Source organism: Heterodontus francisci, chromosome 36 (genome assembly GCF_036365525.1).
Source record: "Heterodontus francisci isolate sHetFra1 chromosome 36, sHetFra1.hap1, whole genome shotgun sequence".
Classification (NCBI taxonomy): Eukaryota; Metazoa; Chordata; class Chondrichthyes; order Heterodontiformes; family Heterodontidae; genus Heterodontus; species Heterodontus francisci.
In genome coordinates, this window is record NC_090406.1 from 19,574,039 (window position 1) to 19,594,438 (window position 20,400).

Genomic DNA, 20,400 nt, shown 5'->3' on the forward strand with positions numbered 1-20,400 from the left:
TTCCTTGGGAGGACTTGAGGGTGCCCAAGTCTGGTAGTATTGCCGTTTGCTTTAAAACTGGAAATATTGAGGAGTCGGACAAAACAGCCTTGAGGGAGAATGGGACCTAAATTGCTAAATCATTGTTCCCCAAACACCCTCTGTTTGTCTTCTCTGCAGACCTGTCCACTGCCTTTTTTGTGCCCTTGGGTACCCTTACATCATAAGCTAGTTCCTGCCTTTAAAGCATTTAAGCATAAATTTTCTGCATCTTGCAGTGAACGGATGGAAAATTATTTGCCCAGTTTCCTGACATGCCAGAAGCTGAAAATTTACTGCACTTTTGTGAATTTGCCAACTAAGACAATTTTTAATAAGCATAGCTTTTTCTTCAACCATGAACTTCTATCATTTTTGTTTATGCAATTGCCAAGTTAAATAACAAATTACTTGAGCCTCAAAAATGATTTGAGATGTTTTAACTAAATATATGCAACCAAAAGAGGTGATTGACATAAAAAAAAATCTCATTATCAAAAAAGAAACCCAAATCACAGCTGTTGCTCACAGATGCTGCTTTTGAGTAGTTTATGACTTAAAAGCACAATTGCTAATTCATTTATATAAATTAATCACTTGCCTGAAATAAAAGTTTTGAGAATTTAATGTCCAGTTGCTTTGACGTTCCTCACAGCATAAAGGGACAAACTTGTCGACTCCTGTTGATGCATAAATTGCATGCTGGAAAATTGTGCAAACTGCTTGCTCAAAATGCACAGATGTGATTGAAATGTTTCAACTGTTGCAGAGGAAACCATTCAGCCCACTGTCTGTGATTGCCCTTTTGAAAGAGCTATCCAATTAGGCTCAATCCTCTGCTTTTTCCCCCATAGCCATGCAGATTTTTCCTTTTGCAGTATTTATCCAATATCTGGTCAAAGTCTGGCTGAGACCTTTTGGAAAAAACTTAAGTGTTTATTTAGGATCAAATCGAATGGATAAATGTAAGTGTTATTGTGAAATATTTTCTTATTGTTTAAAACTTCATTTTGTGAATTATACATTTAAGTTGCTGGCAGGAAAAAAATGATTTGACAAGCTATTGGTGAAAGTTGACCTGGCATAATTGAATAAGAAATGTTGATACAAAGCAAAAGAACACACACATGCATATTCAACCCACATCCTATTATAGTGACAGGTCAATGAAGAAAATCATATACTGTTATTTACATAACTTTTGGAAGGCTAGTTTTTCATCTTTGTCTTGAAAATTTCTGACAATGTAACGTAATTTCAATTACATACAGAAATCGATCCTTTGTGCAAATAAACTTTTGAATATCATACTGCTTCACATTTTAAATTTGAGAATTACTGCTGCTTTCAAGGAACCAAATCTGTTAGTGAAACAGATTTTCAGGACCCTATTTAGACTAGAGTAATGGAAAATTTTCAACAGGGAAACACATGAAAAATTACAGGAATAACAAAATCAGTCATTCTTGCTGATAAACTATGTTACCAATATCCGCCATCTCGGTTTAAGGAAAATCAATGTTTTTTTTTCTCTTCCCCCTCTCTTTTAGGTCATGGTGTGCCAAGCCTATTGCAGATAAGATCTGTTGTACCCTTTATTCTTTTCATCTGGTACCGTACACACTTTGAACTTGTGCAGAATGCAGCTGGACAGTGCCTAATGCTTAAAGTACATTGTGTCATGGACGGGCAGAATTACCAGCAGAACCATCAAACTGACACTGCAATGTATGGTCTGCCAAATATCCAAACCCAGTTCTTCTCTCACGGAACAGAGGTAAGTGTCCATTAATAAACGCTTGCTTTGGGCAGGTGCTGTGGGGTGGGTGCTAGAGGTTGGGCGGTCAGCCTCAACCTTGTTTCTGGTTGGCCTACATCTTTCTTTTCTTTTGGGCCTCCTTATCTCGAGAGACAATGGATACGCGCCTGGAGGTGGTCAGTGGTTTGTGAAGCAGCGCCTGGAGTGGCTATAAAGGCCAATTCTGGAGTGACAGGCTCTTCCACAGGTGCTGCAGAGAAATTTGTTTGTCGGGGCTGTTGCACAGTTGGCTCTCCCCTTGCGCCTCTGTCTTTTTTCCTGCCAACTACTAAGTCTCTTCGACTCGCCACATTTTAGCCTCGTCTTTATGGCTGCCCGCCAGCTCTGGAGAACGCTGGCAACTGACTCCCACGACTTACATCCTACATCCACAACATTAAAAACTACTTGGACTTTTACAATTTCACTTAAATAATGGTGAGGACAAGGTAGAATGAACTAGGCGTACTGGGTACAAAGAAGGCAAAAGAAGTTGATTCTCCGCGTCTCCCTCCCTCATCTTCAGTGACAGTATCCTTTTATAATCATTCATGAGATTTGGGTGCTGCTATCAAAGCCAACATTTATTGTCCATCCCTAATTGCCCTTGAGAAGCTTGGGGTGAGCTGCCTTCATGAACTTTTGCAGTCTGTAGTTTGCGGATTGTAGTTTTTTTTAATTGACGTTTTGATACAACTAAGTGGCTTGCTGGCTATTTCGGAGAGCAGTTAAGAGTCCGCACATCACTGGGTGCAGAGACACATGGGACAGATTGGATAAGGACGACCGTTTGCTTCCTTAAAGGACGTTAGTTGACCAAGTGCATTTTAACAACAGTCCAGTAGTTTCATTACTTATTCCTATTTAATTTAATTAGCTGGACCTAAATTCTCGACCTGCCATGATGGGATTTGAACTCTCATCTCTGGATTATTAGTCTAGTAACATAATCATTATGCTACTGTACCCATTCCTACCTGATGGTACATGCTGTCATGTGAAATGAGTTGTATATGGCAGTATTGTGCTGTTCAGTAATGGGTAAGATGGGAATTGCAAGCAAGCTACATACATTAACACAGGACCGAACTCAATTGGATTGTACAAGTCTGAGTTTCAAGTTTGTGATCGTGCTTTTTAATTCCTTGGAAATTTCTTATTTTCATCTTTAAAACAATAACATAATGGTAGAGATTTGAATTTCCCTCTGATTTACTGGTTTCAGAATTGCCCAAGTTCCATGCAGTAAAAGCATTCGCTAAGTGATAATCTGTGATGGAAGTAAATCCATGATACAATGTGTGTGGCAGGCAGAAGGAAATTACATTTCTAGTGAAACTAGAGTTATTCTTCACCTGCCAGAAATTAGAATTTTGATCTGCTAAGAGCAATGCAGCAGAGCGAGGCTGCTTTCAGCCATAGACTTAGACCCTATCCTAAAGCAACCAAAACTTGCATTTATGTAGTGCCTGTAACTTTAGTAAAACACTCAAAGGCACTTCACAGTATTATCAAACAAAATTTGTTAATGAACTGAATTTTGCGGCCATAGAATTTTACAGCATAAGTTCCTGCACTAGCTCTTTGAAAGAGTTATTCAATTATCCAATTACTGAGATGAGAAATTACTTCGCTCAAAGGATTGTGAATCTTTAGAATGCTGTACCCCAGAGGGTTGTGGATGCTCCATCGTTGAATACATTTAAGGCTGGGATAGTCAGTTCTCGGAATCAAAGGGTATGGCGAGCGGGCGGGAAGGTGGAGTTGAATCTTAAGATTGGCCATGATTGTTTTGAATGCTGGGAGCAAGCTCAATAGGCCATATGGTCTACTCCTCCTATTTCTTGTGTTATCCCACAACACTGCTCTTTCCCCATTACTCTGCAGAGTTTTTCTTTTCAAATACTTATCCAGTTTCTTTCTGAAAGTTACTAATGAGTCTGCTTCCACTGCCCTTTGAGGTAATGCATTCCAAATGCATTTGGGCGGCACAGTGGCGCAGTGGTTAGCACCACAGCCTCACAGCTCCAGCGACCCGGGTTCAATTCTGGGTACTGCCTGTGTGGAGTTTGCAAGTTCTCCCTGTGTCTGCGTGGGTTTTCTCCGGGTGCTCCGGTTTCATCCCACAAGCCAAAAGACTTGCAAGTTGGTAGGTAAATTGGCTATTATAAATTGCCACTAGTATAGGTAGGTGGTAGGGAAATATGGGGACAGGTGGGGATGTGGTAGGAATATAGGATTAATGTAGGATTAGTATAAATGGGTGGTTGATGGTCGGCACAGACTCAGTGGGCCGAAGGGCCTGTTTCAGTGCTGTATCTCTAAACTAAACTAAAATGGTAACAAAGCACTACATGAAATCAGTTCTCCTTATCTGCCCTGATTCTTTTGCTAATTATCTTAAATCTGTCCTCCAGTTATCGACCCTTCTGTACTGGAAACAGTTTCTCCATATATACTGCATCCAAACCCTTCATAATTTTAAGCACCTCTTAAATTTATCCTCTGATGAAAACAGTCCAAGCTTGCCTAATCTCTGCACATGACTGAAGTCTATCTTCCTTGGTGCCACTCCAGTAAATCTCCTTGGCATCTTCTCTAAGGCTTTGACAACCTTCCTAGAGTGTAGTGACCAGAATTGGGCACAATGCTCACGCCGAGATCTAACTAATGTTGCAAGTTTAGCATAACTTTCTTGCTTTTGTACTCTGTGTGCATCATTTATAAAGCCAATAATCCTGCATGCTTTTTGTAACAACGTTCTCAACTCATCCTGTTAGCATTAAAGATGGTATGCGAATCCCCAGATTGCTGTTCCTGTAATCCTTGTAAAATTGTACCATTTAGTTAATATTCCCTCTCTTTTACTTTGAGTTATAATAGGTTCTTTTTAATTGATACTTTAGTAATCAATCTGATTGGGAAACACTTTTTCATATTTGGTAGTTTTTTTTGTTTCCAAGATTTTGACGAGATTGGAAAATTGTATTTTTTTAAAATATCTGCCACTTTCCCCTTTATGACCATCACAAACTTTAATCATATTTTTAATCGTTTAACCCTTCTAGCAGTGCTCAATAATAGGCCAGTGTCTACTCATTGACTCCTCGCTGTATTATGGTAACTATATCTGATACAGGAGCCATCTTTAGTAAAGTCTGTAGCTGTGTATTTCACTGAAGGTTTCTGCTGCAATGTAAAACATCCCCATTTTACTGTTTTTCAGGCATAAACGTTAGTATGTTGTATGTCATTGTTTTAATTTTAGCCAACCCTCAAATGAGTTCTGCCTCATTTCTTGTGACCTTTATAAATTTTAGTGAATACTTGTTCATCAAGGTGAAGGATTCGAAAGTGTACAAAAAAAAGTAAGACTGATGCTGTGTGAATGCTATACACTGAGGAATTCTTCCCCTAAATTGTTAGATAAAATGTACCTGCATGCCTTGCTTACTGTAAAATAATACAAGACCAGAGGGCATCAATGGAAATTAAGGAAAAAATAAAGTTTAAACAAATAGCAAGTGCTTCTTTAGTGAATGAATTATAAAAGAATGGAGTTGTCGAGATATGAAAGATATCAAGGGATATGGGGATAGTGCAGGAAAATGGTATTGAGGTAGAAGATTGGCTGTGATTTAGCTGAATGGCAGAGCAGACTTGAGGGGCTGAAAGGCCTACTCCTGCTTCTATTTCCTATGTTTCTATGTCTATCAGGCAAGGTAACAAGGCAAAAACAGTGCGTTTTTTATTTACAGAGTATTTTTCTAAAAAAAACTTCAATAGACTTACTGGCTTTCTCTCATCCTTGAATCTTGTATTCGTATGAGCATTATTTCACTTTTGCTCCCAGTGTTGCTGTTCAGCACTCCTAGATCATGGATAGCATGGCCAAGTTGCCAACATGGTCCAAAGAATGCACCTTAGCCCTTGATATAAAAAAGACCTGCCGCTTGCAGCTTCACTGCTCATAAATTATTTTGTGCGCTCTTAGTCTTTCCAATGTGAATCCTCACTTTTGCCCTCTGCTGTCGCCATGACCTCTGACTAAGGTTGTCAATTTAATGTCAAGCTGCACTGAGTTATTGACAACTGTATCCTGTGACCGTTGCCCACTAGGACTCAGCTAGCCAGTGGGCAGAGGTTATGTGGATCCTGTCAGTTTGAATTATAGTTTAAACCCAAGACGTGAGGTGAACGAATGGGATTTTAACCTACTTGCCACTAGATTTCCACCTCACCTCACCTCAGATACGAATTTTTGTTTCATTTTGGTCTGGTTCCAAAAATAAGATGGGGATTGCACTGAGTAATCGTAAGTTTGAGTTTCAAAAATGCCTATGATTTTGTCTTGAGCCCATTGCTTACTATAATGCACTGAAAATTCCTCTACTCCATTTGCAGCTTTTGAATTAAGATACTTTGAGGACGACAGAGAAATTTTGTAGTATGAACATAACTTTTCTGAGCATGTTGTGCAACTGTGTATGTAAACTTATCAAGTTCAGGCCTGTGGAAAATCTCTCAACAATAAAACTGTATAGGAAAATATTGATATAATATGTTTGTATCGCATCAGGCATCAGTTTTGAAATTGATTCCCGGCTGATATTCTCCAACAAGTTAGTATTAATGTTGTGGAGGACTTCCTTCCCTATCCTACGATTCTACAATATCGTCGTCCATTCAGTGATTTTTTTTTTTCCCCCCATATTTCTAAGTTGGTCAGATGGCAGATTGAGTTCTGAAGCATGATGGGTTAACTATTGCAAATAGTGACCGCACTAATTGTTTAGTGATCTGAGAGGGGAGGGCAGGGAGAGTGCATTGCAATAGTCACAAAACAAATTGAAGTGCTGTGCAACTGCTCATACTTCAGTAGCAATGAGCTAAGTAAAGAGGTGAAATATTTCACTAGATAGGCAGTCGTAATCATTTGTGCAGTTAAGTGGGTTTAGCTACAGACATTCCAGAGCAGCTGGGTATTGCTTCTTCAAGCAACATTACTGTCCAGTCCATCGTAGCATTGGTTGTGAAGGCATATGTGTGTACTCTTTCAGTTGACATTTTTCCTGTTGGCTAGTTACTATTTGCATCAGTCTATATTAAAAGCAGTATGTCCATGTATGCACAGGAATGCAAGAACAGCAGTAGACCATTAGCCCCTTGAGCCAGTTCCATGACTCACAGTTCTTGGCTATCTGGATTGTAACTGTCCATCTGCCCTGATTCTCTCTACTTTATAGCTTTGGCAAAAATGTATCTATCTCTGATTTAAAATTATTAATGTAGGTGACACCAACTTCTTTTTGCGAGAGCTCCACACTTCTACCATCCTTTGCATGAAGGGGTGTTTCCTAACTTTGTGACAATGCAGATGTCATACTCCACATGTTACACTTTCTTCAATCGCAAAACAATACTCAAACAAAAGTTGATGACATGGTGTTGCTTGCTCCTGATGTGCAGTGGAAACTGAGAAACATTTTCCAATATGTAAAAATCTAACCAGTTAACTTTCTTCTAAACATCTGTTCAGTTAATGATTAGACTTTTCCCCTTTACACAAACAAAGGGGAGAGAAAGCCAATTCCATCTAATTGACTTGAGCATTGATTTCAAGGGTGGAGTCCAATTATAATGCGCACCCTTAAAGAGGGACACTGCTGCACTTTGGCAGTGAATAGTATGTTGCACACTACTTGGTATGCCCCTATCCTTGCAAAACTGTGCAACCTTTTGCTAGCAAAACCTGTCCACATGTTTGCTTCATGCCCCTTTATTAAACAAAGATATAAAAAGCTAATCGTTTCCTGCTGATTTCTACTAACGTCGGAGTGAGAATAGAAGCAGTTGACCTACGGAAAGCATAGACATGTGGCCTTAAAGGAAAATATCAAGCTATTTACATCTGAATAATACATTGTGTGTTACATGGAACAGTGCCCTTGTGCTTATCCTCTGACATGGAGCACTGCCATTTTAGATTTGTTAGTAATATATTAAAATTCTTTTTTGTGCTATTTGCAGATTAAATGTTTTCATTGTAAAAATCTATTCCAGAGTTCTGATTTGTTTAAAAATTCCCAGGCGCAAACAAAAAAACCTCTTCACTACCCACCTGCTTCACTGTCTTTCACTATATATTTTACAAACATAAATCAAATAAGGAGTGAAATAGTTACTGTAATTTGCACAGTAACTAAAGCATCATCCACTATAACACTATCTCATAGAAAAATGTGTCAAATGGTTAGAAAGAAAATAAGATGCTGAGAAATAAAATATAAAGTGGGGAGTAGTTTCAATATGAAGTGAATTGTCAATAGTTTCAAAGTGCACTACACCCTTAAGTAGGAAATGTAACTGCTTTGTTCTGAATGGATGCTGACTTTTCCCAACTTCACATCTGGCTCGAGTGCTATCAAAGAACAATGGTGGTTGACTTAGCTCAATCATAGCATTCTCCCCTTTTGAATCAAAAGGTTCAAGGCATACTCCAGGACTTGAGTGCATTGTGTAGGCTGTTATTTCAGCAGTGATGCACAGACAGGGGTGCTGTCTTTTGCATGAAATCTTAAATTTGAGATCCTGTCCTCAAGAGAACATAAAAGATCCCATGGTACTATTCGACGAAGACCCCAGGGAGTTCTGGTGTCCTGGCCAGCACTCTGTATTAAGCCAATGGCACTAAAACAGATTATCTGGTCATTTATCTCACTGCTATTTGTGGGACTTTGCTGTGTGCAAATGGAAGTAATGTTTCCCTAAGTTACAACAGTAACTACATTTCAAAAGAAAGTGTTTTTGGATATCCTAAGATCATGTAATTTTATTCTTTTGGATGTGTGACCGTCAGCAAATGGCAAGTCTTCATGAGAAGAGAAACAGAAACATCTATTAACAGCGAGGAGAGTTCTTTATGGGTTTTAGGTACCTCCTTTTGCATAATGTGGATAACACAAAACATTAAAGCCTGACTCTTCTATCTCATTTCAGGGGAAGGAGAAAGTAAAACAAAATAATGTCCTCTGACTCTCAAAGCTTGTTTTGTTTCCCACACATTATTATGCATTCTAATAGTCAAAAGAAAGCAGCTTTTCATTATGTTTTGGTACACTTTAGATTTTACATTTTCCAAGTTTTTGGCAGTTATGCCTTCAGCTGCCTGGGCCCAAGGCTCTTCACTTTTTTTTAATCTCAGACTGAGTTGAGTTCCTAGCTAATTGGTCAGAGGAGAAGTATTCTCGCAATAATCTTTTACAATTGTCAAATGGTTTCTTGTGATTAATTTGCATTTATAATATCGTTAATGTAGTAAAACATCCCAAGGTGCTTCACAGCAGCATTATTTTAAAAAAATTTGATTGAGTCACAAAAGGAGATATTAGGGCGAATGACCCAAAAGTTCGGTCAAGGAGCATCTTTTAAAAGAGAGAGAGAAGGGCAAATAGCTTCAGGAAAGGAATTCCATAGTTTAGGGCCTTGGCAGCTGAAGCATGCCTGCCAGTGGTAGAGCAGTGAAAATCTTTGCTCAAGAGGCCTGAATTGGAAGAGTACCGAGATCTCTGAGGGCTGGAGGAGGTTGCACAGAGAAGAGGGACCTCCTCCTTCACTATTTTATCATGTATGCCATGTTCTGAAACGTGTGTGTAACCACGTGCTAGCGTCATGATTTTGGCACTCCCATTTATGATATTTAATAGTTATGAAATAAAAATGCAAAATGTTGGAAGTACTCGGATTAGCTGCAGTATTTTGACTTTATAATAATGTGGTTACAAGTTTGTTAAAGCATCAGTAAATAATTGATCCCATCTGCAGAAAGAGAAATACCCTATGGTTCAAAGCCAGTGCAAAAGTTGCAGAACTAATTTTAAAGTAAAAATGGAAAATGTAATAGAAAGTTATATAAATTAAATAGTGGAATCAGCGACAGCAGCATACATAAACAGAACACTTTATCAATTTTTTTTCTTCTCTAGCCATATCAATATTTTTACTTCAGATGGGGATGAAAATATAATACTCTATTTCTGTAACATTGCTGTGGAGTTCTGGGGGTGAAAATCCTATTGATTTTTTTTTTTGACGAAACTGAGCACAATGTGATCCCTTTTTACATTGTTTGCTAAAATTAACCAAGAATTACTTTTTGTTGAGATTTTAAAATGGCTTATTTTAAGATTGGACGATAAGCTTGCTGACAGTGGACATTTGCATCTGGATTTCACCACTATCACTGTGGCACAGATTTAAAGGAAGCAGTCCACAGAAGGGTATCAGCCAGTGGAAGAGAAGAAGAAATTAAGAGTTAAACTTTGTTATAGGATGTTTAAATGCCTAATTGTGCTCCATCTTAAGTGTATCATGGAGAGCATACCTGTAGCATTTGATTTTAAAAGTAAAACTTTACATGATTTAACACTTTGCCATGAATCTAAACATTTTTATTTGGATATTTTCTACTTGTGTGTCCTGTTATGACATCACTTCCTGATCAAAAGTCATGCAATGAGTTGCCATCTGACCACTGCCAGCATTCCACCGTGAGCTCTGAGGAGGTGTGCAAAATGAATCATGGTGATTACATGCAGGTGTTTTTCTTTCACCCTTGGACTCTCCCCAGGGCAGCATTGACAAAATTAAGGCTTGCTATCAGACAATTGTGGATGACAAACCCTTTCTTACTGGCCTGCCTAGGACAGAATCCAGCATTTTGTCTTGTTTGTGAAAAATAGAATTATAACTGTATATTGTTTGTACATATGGGGTCAATTTTTAAAAATCCACGTAGGGCATTTCCAACACAGCTGCATAACTTTTGGTTATTCTCACAAATAAATCCCCACAATTTATGTTTTAAGCGGAGGCTCAAATTTCTAACTTGCTACTATTAAAAGGATCTTTTAACTTTGTGTGTATCTATTTCTAACTACATAATGACCCTTGTCCTTGTATTAATATATTTAGGTGATTTTTGTAAATTTCTACAACTGAAGTTATCATGTCTCCAGGGTTTGATTTTTCTCAAACATAAAAGATCAATCATGGCTGTTCCTTTTGTATTGCTGAAATAATACAGCTTGATTATTAAAGCAAAATCAACCATGATATTCAAATTATTTTGCATGTCAGTGTTTTGTGTTGATGTCCTTTACATTCGAGTGTTAGGCTCAGGACTTTCCATGTGCTTCAAATTTAATGTAATTCACAAACATTTGGCTTGTTGTATTTCCAATAATTGGCGATGATCTAGTACTTAATTGTTTAGATTTCTAAAGGAAGCTTTATAAGGGCTATAAATGATGTGAAAATTCTCAGTATTCTAAGACTTCCAGTGAAGCATCCTTGATTTCATCATCTTGTGAACAGCAGACATAATCCAAAAAGGGAAAAAAAATGGTTAATTCTGGCCCCATGGATTCAATAAAGATTAAGAACTTTTTTTATGCAGCGGGTGGTAATTAAACCCCTCGTAACTTGGGAGTGCTTCTCCTGGCCCCACAAAGAACAGTTTTAGATTTGCTTAGCAAAGACCTATTTTGTCTGCAGACCTGGTTCTGCCAAGTGGAAGAGTCTTGGCTTGGGGGTGGGTGCTTCTCCAATCAGACTGGTTCAGACTGCATGGTGGTACTGTTGACCCTTATTTGCATAAATCTCTGAACCTCTTTCCTGCTATAGCTTGCAAAATCTTGCACCTTTGATATTGGAAATAGCAGGGATTTGACTGGGTAAATACCTCCTATTATTAACTGACCACCTGCCTAGTTATCGCAAAGTGGGTAAGGTTAATATCGACCCCAGCAGCTGTGGCTGGTAGTAATCTGAATTTCTGATTATGTCCAAAGGTGGAATGTTTATAAGGCATGTCGAAGGCAACTGGAAGAGGGGTTGCTACAAGTTAATCTGCAATATTTGATCTTGAGGTAGCAGTACATTTTAAAACAACTAGATAAGTAGCAAACTTCTCTTATCTGCCTTCAGCACCATTGTTCGAAATGTGCTGGGAAAAGCAAAGTGCTTTCTGCTACCCCCAGTAGAAACCTCCTATCCTTGGCCAGAACAAAACAGCAGGTCACAATTAATAGATTTAACAGTAGTTGGTATCATGAGATTGAGGGGTAGATGTGATAGGATGACAGTTTTTGGATTTATAGTTATAAAGTTTGGTGTAGGTAAGGAGAATTAATCATTTATTGACACAATGGAATAATGTTACAGAAAGCGTTGAGCATTATGTTGCTCGCAGAAACTAGCCAATTCTTACCCAGACTGCGTTTATACTGTACATACTGATTTGAGTTTTGTTCTGTTTGAGTTGAGTGAGTGAATAAACTGTACTTCCAAAGTACATGTTGGTTCCAAGGCATGCACATATTCAGGACATTTAATGTCGTAACACCTGCACATATCATTCCAAAAGAAAGCACTGAATGTGAAAACTTGAAGGAAATTTTGAGCATTTGGGGTGAGGGATGCTAGAAAAAACACCACTTTTGATCTACTTTGCTGAGTTGCAGTGGTCAATGATTATCCAGTTTCCTGCAACACACCTGAACACCAGGAGACAGGTATACTGCTATCTGCAAACAAGAAAACCAAAACAAGAACCTTCCAATTGCCTAGGTTTGTTCTTCATTGAGGAAGCTTTCCTAAAAAGGGAATATAATTTCAGCCCAAAATAGCTTGGTGACTATGTATATTGTATCATTTCAGTGGAAAAAAACAAATCAGCCAAAATGTGTCTCAAAGTTTCAATTCCTCTGGGAGAAAATTAGAAGTACAACTGATGAACATTATTCTGCCACATAGTAATATAACACATCAGGATTTGACAGTGCTAGTATCATTCTTTAGAAAACAGTCATTCGTTGCTATGTAACTTTGTTTCAAAGGGGCTGAAGCTAGACAGTAAGATAATGCCATTAGCTACCATAGTGATTCACTGGCCTTCAGTAGCTCCTACCTTTACGATTTACAGGATTCCTCCTGCCAGACCATCAAATGTGATCATTTTTGAAATTCTGTGTCAATTCTCAATCTGTCTCACTGGCTTTATATTGCAATTGTAGCAGGTTGCTGCATCATTTCGGGGTAGGTACATTAAGAAATCCACTCATGCCTGGAGCTAACTTTGATCGGCATCTGTGACTTCCTACATGTGTGCACATGTATGATTATCTTCTTTTCTCATTTCTGCTTCTTTGCTTCCTCCCTGGAAGCATCTGCCTCCATTCAATGGTTTATCACTTGCAGATGCCCTGTTGGCCAATGTCTGCCTAGTACAGAATGACTTTCAATGAGGTGCTGAGATAATTGAGTTAGAGTGGCATGGTTTGTTTACAAAATCATGTTGGTCTTTTCTAAACTTTTGATTTATTTTGAAACATTATTTGTAATCTTAAAGGGAAATCTGGTTTTATTTTCATTAAAGGTTGACTTAAAATAAACTTAAGAACAAAGCCTGCATTTGCATCTCCCCATCCTGTCCAAGTTTTATGGCTTTCTGTGTTCTTGAGAACCGATTTTAAGAATCCAAGGTTCACCGTTAAATCTCAAAGCCTTTGTCCCTTATTATCTCTGTAATCTCCTCCAGATATATGTTCCTGCTGCAGCCTCCGAACCTGCGACACTAGACTACTACTTGCCATTGCCATCAGCCTCTCTTTCGACCAATTTTCTCCCCACTCTGTCTTGAACCTGTCAACCATGCCACTTTCCTCCCTACCTTTGAAGATTTTTCTCAAGTCTCTTCTGTTTGAAGCAGCTTTTTCCTCCTTTTGACTTTTTCTTGCCTCTGGATGTGGATGACGCTGGCAAGGCTGTATTTATAGTCTACTCCGATTTGAGTTTAAGACACATTGATGAGGAAAGATTAGAAGAAACTTTGCTTTTTATCTGATTTTTGCTAATATGTGTGATTTTCTATCTTCGCATTTGGGGACCTTAACATTTGTGAAAAGTAAGCCTTTATTTTTATTATCTGCCACAAGCTGAAATGCTGTCTTACAATTTTAAAAACTAGTTTCTGATACACACATTTAAAAAAAAAAGTCTTGTCAAAATGTCTCAAAATATTTCAAACAAAGAATTACTTTTGGAACTCACCAGTTATATAAGCAAATAGGGCAGCAATTCTGCGTCAGCAACTTGCCACAAAAGTCTATGCCAGCCCACTTTCCTTTAATTTCGGGTTCATGGCTGCATAAAATCATTGACTAGTACAGTGCAGAAGGAGGCTATTTGATTCATCAAGTCTGTGCCAGCTCTTTCAACAGTTGAGCTAGTCCCACTCCTGCTTTTCCCCAGATCCCTGCAATTTTTTTTCCTTCAAGTATTTATCCAACTCCCTTTTGAAGGCTACTATTGAATCTGTATCCACCACCCGAACAGGCAATGCATTCCTTTTTGTAACTACCAGTTGCACAAAAAGTTGTTTCTCATGGTGACTGACTGTTGTGCCAGTGACCTTAAATCTGTACTATATGGCTGTCAACCCATTTGAAATAGTTTCTCTTTATTTACCGTATCGAAACCCTTAATGATTTTGAAGACTTGTATCAAATCTCCTTTTAACCTTGTCTGCTCTAAGGAGAACAACCCCAGGTTCTGTAGATGATAGCGTAACCACAAGTTTTATCTAAAATACTTTTCAAAGTACAGAAGAAAAAGCAGCATCTGGTACCCTTAATGTACTATTACCTTGTGAGTTGAGGCAGTTTCATTGGAATGAGATAGAAACTCTTGGAAGACCCTTGTAATAAAAATGCATGTAATGTTAAAACTTCAGTGTAAACAAACTACTAAATGAGAATGGGCTATCATAGCTATGTGGTCATAACTAGAACAGACTGAAGACCCAGATCCATAGGTTGATTTCAGTGATGAAGATAAATATATGCAACAAATAGGGTATTACCTCAAGTTAAAAGAAAAGGTTGATTTTTGGTGGGGTAAGTAACTTAAAATTGAAATTCAGCTTTAAATTCACAATTGGCCCATCATATCTGTGTGAGATAGCAAGGAGAACAACACTTGTGTAATTACAGATGTGCCATTTCTATTAAAATAAATCCAGTCTGCAGGGAATCTAAAGATGCATCAAACTGAACCAGAAGATATGAAAGTTAATTCACAGCTGATTTGGCTACAGAACCCATAAGTAAAGTCACTCATGAGTTATCCAAGTAAAGTTAGAAACTGAGCTTGTTACATTTACATTAAGCTTTTAACTTTTATTATAATTCGTTCTTGGAACTTTTTTGCAATTTATTTTACCTTTTGGGGACTTTGTGGGAATTTGCATCAAAGTGGACGATTAATGTGAAAGCAGTACTGTTTTCATGTTGCAAGATCCCAAGTTGCCTCATGTCATCCTTTTAAATGGATTTTATTCAATCGTTTGTAGGGCCATTTTCGTGGCATAGGAAATGATTAAAAGTACAGTGCTTTGCACAATGTAACATTAAATGTCAAGAAGAGCAGCTTGTTTTGTTTTAATGCTTTTCCCCTTGGGGTAGAATTTGGATTTTTAACAGGCAATTAATGGATGTTAAAAAGGCTTAATAGTGCACATAAAATAGGTGGGCATCATTGTGTCAAATTTCTGCATATTTGGTACGCTATCTAAGTTTCCATTTGAGTTTCTAGTGCTTTCTTATTTTTGGAAACTACCCACACCCCCTGCCACACTTATCAAATGTTGGAATAGATGTTCCCTGTCTTGGAACTTTTAAAATTTCAACCCACTGCCTAGCTGCTATTAGGCTACAGAACAAAAATGTTCAGAATTTGCAGAAAATCTGAACCTCACTTGCTGAGACAGTGAAGATGGATATTGAGAAAAATGAAAACAATCACACAACAACAATATGGGCACGTGACTGAAACCGGTTTATACCAGAAGTGCATATTGCAAAATTGCATGCTGCCAGTCTGATATTCACAGACTGTGGATTGACTTTGTAATACCATTTAGTATCCATCATTCCATGATCCAAAACAGTACATTTCTACTTAATTTACTGTTTTAAAATACATAATTGAGAATATAGCTGGAATTTCTTCGTGCCAGTCGCTGACCACCATCTTTCTTCTTTCTACGTGTTCACAGCATTTTGCATTTATGTGGCATTTTTTGTGTAGAAGAATGACCCTCAGTGTGTGAGGAAAGTTATCTACCAGTCTGGAGTGGTTAGTGTAAGCATTGACTCAGGATTAGCATGCACCCTGAGCCAGAAGGTTATCCGTTCAAGTCATACTTCAGATCATGAGCACAAAATCCAGGTAGACATTCCAGTGCTGTACTGAAGGATTGCTATTTATCAGAAGTGCAGTCGAAGAGACTTGGCAGTTGGCAGGAAAAAAGAGAGGCGCAAGGGGAGAGCCAACTGTGTAATAGCCCCGACAAACAAATTTTTCTGCAGCACCTGTGGAAGAGCCCGTCACTCTAGAATTGGCCTTTATAGCCACTCCAGGCGCTGCTCCACACACCACTGACCCCCTCCAGGCGCTTACCCATTGTCTCTCGAGATAAGGAGGCCAAAGAGTAAGAGTCTTTTAGATGAGAAATTAAACTGACTCCTTGTCTTGCTTTGGCGAGCATAAAAGATTCCCCTGATACTATTTGAAGAGGAGCAAGGGAGTCTTCCTTGACCTGATCAACATTCATCCTTCAGTCAACATCACCAAAGCAAACTCCGATTATCTGTTTTTGGGATCTTTCCATGCATAAGTGGGCTGCTCCATTTGTTTGTATTACAGGTGAATAAACTTCAGAAGTGCTTCATTGACTGTGAAACGCTCAGACATCCTGAGGGTGTGAAAGATGCTATATAAAAGCAAGCTGTCTGTGATAATTGTAATCTGTTAATGTACTCAGTTGTAAATGTTAAAGTAAACCTATTCAATACAATGGTGCTGTAATTAATTTTCTAATTTATAAATTTGTTCTTGTGCGACAGAATCTTCAACCTCCTACATAATACAATAAATAGACTTTGAGTTTAAATGTGTTTTCCATGCATTACCAACTATTTAGCCACCCATATAATCTCTTGAAAACCTTCAGGTATATCTGCCGGTCAAGAGTGCTTACAGCAATATTTCTTTACTGACCTCTAATTTTTAAAATGCATATTCTGTTTTTGGTAGTTTAAGCACCTCACTTGAAAACAAAAATGTGTATGATAGGCTTATTGAATCTCTCTACTTTTTGTCTGAATCCTGCCTTTGTAAAATATGTATTAAAATAACTGATTTGCTCTGTCAGTCCAAGGTTTCATTTCTTAAAGAAATGGTTGTAGATTCTGATCATTTGTATGGAATAAAGCAACAGGACATGTAATACTTAGAATGGAAACAGTTAAAATACATCTTTATAATTCTTGACACTACATTTTGACATACTTGGTATCCCAAAAGGCAAACATGGTTCAGGTTAATTTCTGACCTCATTAGCATCGCATCAGCAAATAGTGGTTTCAGCTAACCAAACAATTATACTACAAAAATGTGTTGTTAGATACATTCTCTTGATTGGGGAAAAGAAAGGCATCCAAAGCTTGAGCTTCCTGGGTGACTAAAGATATTTAGTTTGAAATGAGGTAGAAAAGGGAGGCTGATGATAAATGTAAAAGTGATGGCCAATCTATTGTCGTACTGTCAAACAAAAGGGAACCAAAAAGTCGTCTTTAAATATATAAATAGTAAAATGGTAGTCAAAGGGTGGAGCCAATTAAGAGATATTCTTATGGAGGCTGAGGTACTAAATGAGTACTTTGCATCAGTGTTCACTAGAAAAGATGATGCTGCCAATTCTACAACAGTGAAGATAGTAATAATAGATAAGGATGAGATACTTTTAAAAAGGTTGGCAGTCTTCAAAGTAGAAAAGTCACCGTCTAGATGGGATGCCTCCTAGGCTACCAGGGTGGAAGTAAGGGTGGAATTGCAGAGGCTCTGGCCACAAACTTACAATCCTCCTTAGATATGGGGGTGATACTGGAGGTTTACAAATGTTACACTCTTGTTCAAAAAAATAAGTGGAGAGGGATAAACAAAACAAACACAGGCCAGTCAGCCGAACATACTGGTGGTGGGGAAACTTTGAGACAATGGGCCTGATTTTTAACTCATTGAGAACCCAGCTTGCACAGAGTTAAAATTGGACACAATGGTCCAGGACAAAATTAAGTAGCATTTGTAACTATATGGGCTAATAAATGAATTTTGGTATGGATTTGTTAAAGGCAAATCATGTTTGACTATCTTGATCGAGTTCTTTGAAGTAACAAGAGGGTTGATGAGGGTAGTGCAGTTCAAATTGTGCATATGAACTTTCAAAAGGCATTTAACAAATTGTCACTGTAGAGACCTGTCAGCAAAATGCAATCCCATGGGATTGAAGGGACAGCAGTAGCACAGATAGAACAGTGTAACCAGGGAGCGTGTATGCACAAATCTTTTAAGGTTGCAGGACAAGTTCAGAGGATTATATGGGATCCTTGGCTTTATACCATAGAGGAGGAATTCATGGAGTGTATATGGGATGGTTTTCTGGACCAATACGTTGAGCAACCAACTAGAGAACAGGCTATTCTAGACTGGGTATTGTGTAATGAGAGGGGAATAATTGACAATCTAGTGCGAGAGCCCTTGGGGATGAGCGACCATAATATGATAGAATTCTTCATCAAGATGGAGAGTGACATAGTTGATTCTGAGACTAGGGTCCTGAATCTTAATAAAGAAAACTACAAAGGTATGAGGCGCAAGTTGGCTATGATGGATAGGGAAATGTTACTTAAAGGGATGCCGGTGGATAGGCAATGGCAAACATTCAAAGAGCACATGGATGAACTGCAACGATTGTTGTTTCCTGTCTGGCGCAAAAGTAAAACGGGAAAAGTAGCCAAACCATTGGCTTACAAGGGAAATTAGAGATAGCATTAGATCCAAGGAAGAGCCATACAAATTTGCCAGAAAAAACAACAGACCTGAGGATTAGGAGCAGTTTAGAATTTAGCAAAGGAGGACCAAGGGATTGATTAAGAAGGGGGAAATAGAGTACAAGAGTAAGTTTGCGGGGAACATAAATACTGACTAAAAGTTTCTATAGGTATGTGAAGAGAAAAAGATTGGTGAAGACAATCAGAAACGGGGATTTATTATGGGTAACAAAGAAATGGCTGACCAACTAAATGCATACTTTGGTTCTGTCTTCGCAAAGGAGGACACAAATAACATACCAGAAATGTTAGGGAACACAGGGTTTAGTGAGAGAGAGGAATTGAATGAAATCAGTATGAGTAGAGAAATGGTGTTGGGGAAATTGATGGGATTGAAGGCTGATAAATCCCCAGGACCTGATAATCTACATCCCAAAGTACTTAAGGAAGTGGCCCTAGAAATAGTGGATGCATTGGTGGTCATCTTTCAAGATTCTATAGACTGGAACAGTTCCTGCAGATTGGAGGGTAGCTAATGTAACCCCACCATTTAAAAAGGGAGGTAGAGAGAAAACAGGGAATTATGGACAGTCAGCCTGATGTCGGTAGTGGGGAAAATTCCAAAGTCCATTATCAAAGATTTTATAGCAGAGCACTTGGAGAACAGTGGTAGAATCGGACAGAGTCAGCATGGATTTATGAAAGGGAAATCATGCTTGACAAATCTACTAGAATTCTTCGAGGATGTAAGTTAGTAGAGTTGATGAGGGGGAGCTGGTGGATGTGGTTTATTTGGACTTTCAGAAAGCTTTCGACAAAGTCCCACATAAGAGATTAGCATGTAAAATTAAAGTGCATGGGATTGAGGGTAGTGTATTGCGATGGATAGAAAATTGGTTGGCAGACAGGAAACAAAGAGTAGGGATAAACGGGTCTTTTTCAGAATGGCAGGCAATGACTAGTGGGGTATCACAGGGATCGGTGCTGGGACCCCAGCTATTCACATTTGCAAGCTGGAACGTCAGAACTGTGTGTCCTGGCCTGTTGGAAGACCTTACACAAATCAACGATTCTCGGAAGACTGCCATCATTAACAACGAGCTCAGTAGACTCAATGTAGACATTGCAGCACTTCAGGAGACTCGCCTCCCCGCGAGTGGATCTCTAGCAGAGCAAGACTACACCTTCTTCTGGCAGGGCAGGGATCCTGAAGAACCAAGACAGCATGGAGTGGGCTTCGCCATCAGAAACTCCTTGCTCAGCATGATAGAGCCTCCCTCAAATGGCTCGGAATGCATACTGTCCATCCGACTGCTCACCGCCTCTGGTCCAGTACACCTACTCAGCATCTATGCTCCAACACTCTGCTCCCCGCCTGAAGCTAAAGATCAGTTCTACGAGGAACTCCATAACATCATTAGCAGCATCCCCAACACTGAACACCTATTCCTGCTGTGGGACTTTAATGCCAGTGTTGGGGCCAACCATGACTCATGGCCCTCCTGCCTTGGGCGCTATGGCGTTGGAAGGATGAATGAGAACGGGCAGAGACTGCTTGAGTTGTGTATCTTATCATAACCTCTGCATCACCAACTCGTTCTTTCACACTAAACCCTGTCACCAGGTTTTATG

The 20,400-nt window shown here is 38.8% G+C and overlaps 1 protein-coding gene across 6 annotated transcripts in view; it reads left to right on the top strand.

Annotated features, from left to right (window-relative positions):
* LOC137351631 (protein strawberry notch homolog 2-like) overlaps positions 1-20,400 on the top strand; it is a 182,503-nt gene that overhangs the window by 14,779 nt on the left and 147,324 nt on the right. For all 6 annotated transcript variants that reach the window (XM_068016261.1, XM_068016260.1, XM_068016263.1 and 3 more), the window contains exon 2: positions 1,569-1,795. In XM_068016261.1, the coding sequence (XP_067872362.1) occupies positions 1,749-1,795 (47 nt within the window). In that variant the 5' untranslated portion in view covers positions 1,569-1,748. The remainder of the gene's footprint in view (positions 1-1,568; positions 1,796-20,400) is intronic.